Source organism: Triticum urartu, chromosome 5A, assembly GCF_056163025.1.
Source record: "Triticum urartu cultivar PI428250 chromosome 5A, HENAU_Tu73, whole genome shotgun sequence".
Lineage (NCBI taxonomy): Eukaryota > Viridiplantae > Streptophyta > Magnoliopsida > Poales > Poaceae > Triticum > Triticum urartu.
The window spans coordinates 339,301,464-339,310,842 of record NC_141877.1 but is presented as its reverse complement, the minus strand read 5'-3'; the positions used below and the strand labels follow the sequence as shown (position 1 = coordinate 339,310,842).

The 9,379-nt window shown below is 41.3% G+C and overlaps 1 protein-coding gene across 2 annotated transcripts; it reads left to right on the top strand.

The window, feature by feature from the left end:
• The first annotated feature begins 617 nt into the window (after window positions 1-617).
• LOC125527054 (Pentatricopeptide repeat (PPR) superfamily protein) lies at window positions 618-5,522 on the top strand. 2 transcript variants are annotated; one of them, XR_015604627.1, is made up of 3 exons: window positions 618-2,911; window positions 4,230-4,316; window positions 5,100-5,522. XR_015604627.1 is itself a non-coding variant. In XM_048691629.2 (1 exon), the coding sequence occupies exon 1, from the start codon at window positions 857-859 to the stop codon at window positions 3,230-3,232; it is 2,376 nt and encodes a 791-aa protein (XP_048547586.1). In that variant the 5' UTR covers window positions 618-856; the 3' UTR covers window positions 3,233-3,441. The 2 variants fall into 2 exon arrangements, 1 of the variants encoding a protein (XP_048547586.1); XM_048691629.2 differs by lacking the exons at window positions 4,230-4,316; window positions 5,100-5,522 and having other exon boundaries at window positions 618-3,441.
• Window positions 5,523-9,379: the final 3,857 nt, after the last annotated feature.

Genomic DNA, 9,379 nt, shown 5'->3' with positions numbered 1-9,379 from the left:
TTCAACTTCTATATTGGACATTGATGCTTGCATTTTTTTCGAATTTATTTCAGATCTTCTAATGATATGTGTTCATATGCGATGAAGGAAGGGGAGGAGGCGAATGGCCCGTGGGTGGGGGGAGCTAGGGTTTGTCCCGACGCTGCTCGCGAGAGCGTCACAGGCAAATTGACTCTGATAGGTGTTTTTTCATCTCCACATGAGAACTTCTCTTGTGGAGTTTTCGTATGTTTAGGATTTCTTTTTTATTTGGCTTGTGTCGTAGCTGGGTGCTGGGTGGATTTTTTAAGGGAAATTGCAAGTTTTCATGATATTATTTTGAGTGGGTCTAATTTTTTACGATGGTAAGTATGAGTGTGAGCGAATCAATATATGCATGGATGGTAGGAGGACAATGGTATCCCAGCTTAAAAAAGTTTAAGTTCTAGACTAGATATTGAGGTTTGAATTTTTCTAAATTTAGTTTAGACCTTTTAACGATGTGCGTTCAATGAAAAAAGACGTTTCTATCTAGTACTAAGACGTATTTCATCAATCTTAAAGTAATAAGCGACTCAGTCTCTAGGTGTTAATAGGATGTGCGTGTGTGCGTGAGTGTATGTGTGTATAGCGTCAGTGAAATCACGATTTTCCGTTAAAAAAACGAGTTTCCATTAAAAATGTCAGGTCTGGATCTCATTTTTTCCAACGTGGAAAGGAAAAGGAAAAACTCTCTTCGAACTTTATTTTCCAGCCCTCGCCTCGCCGCGCGGCCTCCCCCCAACTCTCTCCTCTCCCACTCTGTCTTCGCCGCCGCCGCCGCCGCCGCTGCCGCCCCGGAAATCTCCATCTCGAGCTCCCTCCCCTCGATGACCGTATGAGATGTGCGGCGGCGGCACGCTCTCTCCTCCCCCTCCCACCCGCCGCGGCGCCCATCCACACTCACACCGCATCCCCTTCCCTCGCCGCCGAGCTCGCCGCCGCCGACGCCCTCCACGCGCTGCTCTCCACGCTCCCGCCCTCCCTGCCCGCCCTCCTCCCCTGCCTCTCCCTCCTCTCGCCCCGCCTCACCCCGCACACCGTCTCCGATGCGCTCCTGTGGGCCGACCTCCCGGCCGCATCCCGCATCCGCCTCTTCCTCTTCTCCGCCCTCTCCCCGCGCCTCCGCTCCCCGCTGCTCCACTCGCGCGCCGTCTCCGTGCTCCTCTCCGGCGACCCCGACGCCGCAATGTTCGACGCCCTCGCCGACGCCCGCGCTGCCGGCCTCCCCGCCCCGTCCGCCGCATTCGCGGCGCTCGTCACCGCGCACGCCTCAGCAGGCCGGCCGCAAGAGGCCGTCGACGCCTTCTCCCGGATGGGCGACTTCGACTGCCGCCCCACCGCCTTCATCTACAACGCCGTCTTCAAGGTCCTCGTCGACAGCGGCGCGATCCTCCTAGCCCTGGCGCTCTATAATCGGATGGTCAGCGCCGGATGCCCGCCCAACAGGGCCACGTACAATGTGCTCATGGATGGGCTCTGCAAGCGGGGCATGGCGGGTGACGCCCTCAAGATGTTTGACGAAATGCTCGAGAGGGGGATCGTGCCGGACGTGAAGATCTATACTGTGTTAATCTCGTCCCTGTGCAGTGCAGGGAGGGCTGAGGAAGCTGCGCGTCTCATTGGCTCCATGAAGGAGAAGGGGTGCCCACCCGACGAGGTCACATACAACGCTTTCTTGAGCGGGCTCTGCAAGGCTGGCAGGGTTGATGATGCATTTGAGCGGTTGGAGCTGCTCCGAGAAGGGGGGTTTGCACTTGGATTGAATGGGTATAGTTGTCTGATAGATGGTCTGTTCCAGGCCGGCCGGTTTGATGAGGGCTTCAGTTATTACAAGGAAATGTTGGAGAAGAATGTTAAACCAGACGTCGTCCTGTACACGATAATTATCCGTGGTTGTGCAGAGGCTGGCAGGACCGAGGATGCCTTCTCATTACTCAATGTGATGAAGGACAAAGGGTTTGTGCCTGACACTTTCTGTTACAACACACTGCTCAAGGCTTTCTGTGATGTCGGCAACCTGGATAAGGCTCAGTCATTGCGGTCAGAGATGTTGCAGAATAATGTGGCCCTGGACTCAACAACGCACAATATCATGATATGTGGACTGTGCAAGAAAGGACTCATAGATGAGGCAATGCAGGTTTTTCATGAGATGGGAGAACTTGGTTGCCATCCGACGGTCATGACATACAATGCACTCATTGATGGACTCTATAGGGTCGGCAGGCTAGAGGATGCTCAGATGCTTTTTTATAAGATGGAAATGGTGAATAACCCCTCCTTGTTCCTTCGACTGACCCTTGGTGCCAACCAGGTGAGGGACAGCGAGAGCCTTCGTAAGCTGGTTGATGGTATGTGCGAATCTGGGCAGGTGCTGAAAGCTTTCAAGCTTGTTCGGGGTATAATAAACAGTGGAGTTGTTCCTGATGTTGTCACATATAACACACTGTTAAATGGACTCTGTAAAGCGAAGAATCTTGACGGCGCACTGCGGCTCTTCAAAGAGCTCCAACTTAAGGGAATCTCTCCTGATGAAATCACTTATGGGACTCTAATTGATGGGCTTTGGGGGGCACACAGAGAAAATGATGCCATGATTTTGTTCCAGAACATATTGCGGGGTCATGGTTCCCCTAGTTTGTCGATCTACAATACTATGATGAGATCACTCTGTAGGATGAAGAAATTGACGCAAGCAATCAACCTCTGGTTGGATTACTTGCCCAAAAAGTACAACCTCACACCAGAAGATGAAGTAATCGCTAATGCCCGTAACTGTTTTGAAGTAAGATCCCTGGATGAAGCAGTTAAGGAGTTAATCAAGATTGATCAAGAATACGACTCCGTTAGCTCAAACCCTTACACCATTTGGTTGATAGGGCTTTGTCAGGTAAAGAGAATTGATGATGCTCTTAGGATATTTCATACCCTTGAAGAATTTGGAATTGATGTCACACCCGCGTGCTGTGCTCTTCTTATCAATTACCTATGCTGGGACAGAAATCTAAATGCAGCAGTTGAAATCATGATGTATACATTGAGTAAACGTTTCATTGTGTCCCAAGCTGTAGGCAACCGTTTACTTAGGCGGCTTTGTATCCGTTATAGAAGGAAGGATGCACAGGCACTTGCATGGAGAATGCATCTTGTAGGATATGATATGGATGTATATCTCCACGAGCCTACAAAAACTTTGCTATACAGTCAATAGAAATATCTGTAGTGTTGTAGGACTACAGAGCTACCCCCAGGAGGGATGCTGATGTTTTGTCCTGTATCAATTTTGTTAGGTAAAACAACAAAATAGGGTGTGAGTCACTGATTTCTTACCTCTTGCAATGGATTTGTAACCCATCAGTTGAGTTGTAACTTCAATAATGCGGCAAAAAGTTTTATGTCAGCAACATGTTATACCCTCTTGTCAGCACTGTACAATAACATGCATTTACTCAGGGGAAAGCTGTGATACATTTGCACTGTTTGATTTTATTCTTCTCATCTGCATCTGGAATATGGTGCATCATAATGCGCACTGGATCAACAGAAACAATAAAAACAGGGCTCATGGCATATTTTCTGGTTCGAGTAATGCATGTTTGGTTGATCTTACTGTACTTAATGAATACACATACTAACTTTTACTGTTGCATTGTACTGCCTTTGAATTTATTTACCATCTTGTCATTCTGGAAATGAAAAATTGGCTGGGTAGATGCTCTGCAGGTAATACTTGACCGAACGAGGTTGTTTCCCTTGCTTGGTTATTTTATTATGCTACCGCACGACACTTACAATTAGCTTTCTTGTTTCTTTTTTCTGTGTTGAACTGCAGTATCCCTTTCTGTTGGAAGCCATGACATGATATTTTTTCGCCAAGAAAATCTTGGAAGTGGAGATATGTTCAATTAGATTGATGGTAGCTAGACAGCTGATGTTGCTACTACATAGTTGTATTATGGTTAATGATCTCAAGCAATTTGAATGGTCTAATAAGAAGAAAGCAACTTAGCAAAATTTGATTAATTGCAAGAAAATTACTGGGTCGGGAATTTTATTTGCCTTAATTTAACATTTTATCTAAAGTTCAGAAAAAAGTGACTTGTTCTGTTTCTCATCCTTTAACGAGAGATTTAGTTTGACTGTCAAATTTTGATAACTATGTGAATAACATAGCATAATGTCCTTGTTAACCTTTCAACCATTTGCAGCAAATTCACTACAGAATACACACTTGACAATATGAAGTAAATGAGGTTACCAGGGCGTGCCTTTGCTATTATGATACACTGAATCAGGTCAGCTGCTGCCTCTAAATCAGTTTTTAGGTCTTAGTTGCTGGCCACTGCTTGTAAAGATTTTTAGTTTGCTTGTGTGACAAATCGGGGTGTGAACTCCTACGGATCACATGGACGATTTTGAACCCCAATCTGGAGCGGCCTTCGAAGTCCATTCCACACAGAAGTACTCCCTCCAATCCATATTACTTGTCGCTCACACGGATGTATCTAGACTCTAGACTTTCTAGATACATCCGTTTGAGCGACTAATTAATATGGATCGGAGGGAGTAATTGTGATCCAGGTGTCCAGATTATATCATGTTAACATGTTGCTGGGTAAACCTTGATTGCGCTATGCATTGGACAGGTGATTTCATGTTATTTGTGAATACCCATTATAGCATGAGTTTCATGATATATTTAAATATAAACTTTGATATATCCACTTCTCAGGCAGACAATGTTTTTCCTGTTGTGGCACCTTCAAATACATTCAAAATCTTAGAAATGATATATGTGATTTTGTTATTGAAGTATGTTAATATCACACTGCATATCAAATTGCAGATTTCCTCAAGCAGTTGAGACTTGAGAGGTATAAATGATAGTTTGGCAAACAGTATTTTTCTTTTTGTAGCAATCTTCAAGCACATTAAAAAGCTATGGTTTTTTTTCTCTCATTCATATATGGACGCCTCTAACATAGAAATGGTTAAATTAAGATGGTTTTTGTGCTTCTTTTCGTGGTATGAGTGCACTCATATCCAAGATTTTTTCCTTACATTGACTATGATTCCAGAATTAGCACATGTTGGGCGGCAAATTATTTGCATTTCAGAGTGTTGCTACAGTCATTATCAACATGATACTATTATCACTGCCAAGGGTATATGAGTGGCACCCAAATGAGTGAGTACTGCTGTTGTGTCTTGTTGCACAACCAACGGTATCTAGGACACTTAATGGTTGTTTGTGTCGATGTAATTTGCATTGTACTGCCCTGATGTTATTTCGGATAATAATTTTGAACTGCTGGCAATGGGTGGTGTAGTTATTCGCCCCTAGGCGCTAGCTATCCAAAGAATCAATAGTCAACCAGTCTGTACACGGGAGTTTTTATTTTTGTTTTGATGTTGTTCAGGAAAACCTGTCTAGTGCACATGAACATCTAAATGTGTCCTAAGTATTGCACAACTAAGTTTTATGCTATTGATTTTATGCTGAGATTCGTGTGGCTATTTTCTCTTTATTTTCTTTTTTCTTTTTATGTTTGCCTTTTCTTCTCTTTGAACTGGCATCTTGTGATTGATGCACTAAATCAGCGTGAAACTGTGATTTTTAGCCTAGTTTGTGTTTTCATCCGAGCCAAAAGATGTTTCTTTCCAGTTCATGCAATGTATGGTCTTCGCCAGAGTTCTGTGTTGGCCGGTGGAATTTTCAGTCAAGGGCTATTTAATTTTGACTCTTCCTGGTGAATGTGATTTTGCAGACCATAAAGTTTGTTATGGTGCGGCTATTTCGTGATTGCTCCTATCCTTGCGCTGCTCCTAGTGTGTCTGTGTGTGTATCCAACAGATCACACGTCCTCTTTTATGAACTGTTACTGCGCCGGTGTACGGAAACTAATACACCCTCTGCTCCCAAATATAAGATGTTTTGGCAGCAATTCAATTTAAACTGCCAAAGGGTCTTATATTACAAACAGAAGTAGTACATATCAACTGTCTTTGTTGCATGGTAGCTAGAAATCTCTGGTGGTGGTGACCGACCTGCAGTTGTAGCCTGTATAAAAAGTGGTTGAATACCCAGTTTGGGCCTGGAGCGTCTAACACATTGTCCGAGACTGCACAATTCCCGGAATCTGAAAACAAACAAACGCTGTGAGTGCATTGAAATGTTTTGGTTGGTCATAAGGGTGAAGCTGAGTATGTGACACCTGAATCAGCCTGGTTTTGGCACCATGGCGAGATTAGCTCGAAATCCCCGCAGCACTTCATAGACTGGAAATGCCACTACGCATGCACAATGAGGATCATATGGGAGTCCTCGTAACTAAGAATATGGAAGTCCTCGTAACTAAGAATCTAGAGTATCGTTTTCATCACTAAATACAGTTTGTCAAATTTCACATAGTTGGGCTCTGGAAAAGTACACTGTGAATAGATTACAGGATCAAACCCACCCGTAGTCGCAGCTGCTGCCAGCCAGGTCTGCCTGCTTTTTTGCTACGAGAATGATTAGATTCGACTACACGAAGGTAGCGCTAGGGTTTCAATGGGTCAGTTGGTCTAATCAACAACCCCTTGACCACACCACACCCAACAAAAGCCTTTGAGGCCAGCAGCTCAATCAAAGTACTAAAACCCTGACAAAAAGAGCCGTCGGAATATACACGACCCCTTTTCCATTTAGCAACAATGTCAACCATGATTGCTTTCCCACTCACTCTCCTTCATCACTAGCTATGCCTGCTACTTTGGAATAAAATCGCATGATTGGAGATGGCCTTTGCTATACATTCTGCCAACTCAGCGTTCTCTGCATTTTACTCTGCGTGCCACTGCCTCCGTTCACAAATATAAGATGTTTTAAATATTTTAATATGTACTGCATACAAACTAAACTTAATAAACAAACACAATAAAACGTGTGTGTGTCTATATATATACAACCTGACCACAACCTGCCCTGCCCCGCCAGTAGTACGTTGAACTTCTCTGTGAACTAGGTTAAACTTCCGTCAACATTGTCCAAATGGGGCTTGCGATATACCGTTGGAAAGATATGGACACCAATATCATGACCCAACTTAAATTTTTGGCAAAATATAAGCGGTTTAAGAGCAGTTTTAAAAACCGTTTTTTCTTCGCACAAAAAACGTGAATCGTATTTTCGATTGCATTTCTAAACCGTTTATCGGAATGAGGCATATAATATGGCGTTAGAAAGCTGCTACAAAACCGCTCCTTCCACATGTTGAAAGTTTTCTCTAATTCCTTATGTTTAAAAAGTAATTTGAAAAAACGTAAAATTCCGTAAACCGAACAGCTGAGTTCGTTTTTTCGATGTCATTTCTAAACGGCTAATCCAATGGAGGCATATGATACGGCGTTGAAAAGCTTATGAAAATACGCTACTTTTTCATCTTGACAGTTTTTTTTCTAATTTTGAATGGTTTAAGAGTAATTTAGAAAATAGTCCAAGTCCAACCGAGTTCGTATTTTTGAGCTAATTTTTTAACCGTGCGTCCGAATGCAGCAAATGATATGGCGTTGGAAAGCTTGAACAAATGCGAAACTTTTTAGTATGTATTGTTTCTCCCAATTCTTTACGGTTTTAAGTCAGTTTCGAAAATGGCAAAAAACGTATTTTCGCTGTAATTTCTACGAACTTTATCGGAATGGGGCAAATAATATACCGCTGAAAAGCTACGGAAAATGCGAAACTTTTTCATGTTGATGGTTTTCTCTGATTCCTAGCCGTTTTCAAGTAATTTCGAAAATGGCGGGATCATGCGTTCTGCCTTTATCGCGAAACAGGTTCTTCGAAAATGCACCGTGTGAAGAACCTGAACTTCTCGACGCGTGTACCTGAACTTCACTCTATTTTTCACGTGCTTTTTTTGCTCGTAGGTCTCCATCCACCGCTCGTAACTCTCCATCCATTCACCGGAATTGAGCAGGTGATATACCGATGGAAAACTGTTGTAATCACGCAAGTTTCCCGTGTTGATCGTTTTTTCATACTCGCGACGATTTTAAAAGTTTTTCATCTAAAATTCATTCAGCGTAGTAGTTGAACTTCCTGCTGTTTTCACGTTGAACTTTTGTGACGTATTTTTGTTTGTAATTTTCTCATCCATTTGTTAGTGTTACACAAATAATATTTCTTTTGTATAAACCTATCTCACAATTTTTTTAACTTTCTCCAATTGAGGACTTGAACTTATATCAACAAACTTTTAGTCTTTGTTTTTTTATTATTTTTAATACAAAATGCACATCATGTAGTACGTGAACTTCCGGCAGTTATCAATCTGAACTCCTCTCGGTTACGTGAAAATATCTGAGTTTTTTTTATGAATTTTTAATCTGATTTTCTTAATCCTTTATGAATTTTGAAGCGCTCTATTTTCAAAAGTTGACCTTCTTGATATTTTATTTTTGAACTTCTTGTTTCCATTCTTTAATAATGAGGAAAATCTGAGTTTTTTATAATCGTCGAACTTCTCCATCTTTTTAATATGGACTTCCTCGTTTATTTATTAATCATTTTTTACGAATTTTGAAGCGCTCTATTTTCAAAAGTTGAACTTCTTGCTATTTTATTTTTGAACTTCTTGTTTCCATTCTTTAATAACGAGGAAAATCTGAGTTTTTTTATAATCAACGAACTTCTCCATCTTTTTAATATGGACTTCCTGGTTTTTTTCTTAATCTTTTTTATGACATTTTGAAGCGCTCTATTTTTTTAAAAAAAAATGAACTTCTTGTTATTTAATTTTTAAACTTCTTGTTTTCCATTCTTTTAATAACGAGGGAAATCTGAGTTTTCTATAATCATCGAACTTCTCCATCTTTCTAATTTGGACTTCCTGGTTTTATTTATTTCAGTAACGGAAAAAATCCTACTTTTTGATAGACATCGAACCGCTTCGTTCAATTTGAACTTCTAGGTTTATTTTTAATATAACTTATTCATTATTTTGAATAGACCTTATTGGTCTTATTCTTTAGTAACCGAAAAAACTGAGTTTTTCAAATAAATATCAAACGCTCTGCTTTTTAAAGTTAAACTTCTTTGGTTTTATTATTTAGTAAAGAGAAAAAACTGAGTTTTTAATATCCATTGAACTACTTCGTTTTTTAAAATTGAACTTCATGGTTTTAATCTTTAGTATCGGGGAAAATCTAAGATTTTTATAAACATCAAACAACTTATTTTTATAAACATCGAACCACTCACTTATTTAAATTAGAACTTCCATATCTTTTTAGACTTTAAATTTTTATTCCTTTTGTCGTATATGAAACACACTCCATGTAGGAGGAACTATTTTCAGATAGAGCATTTTTTGTT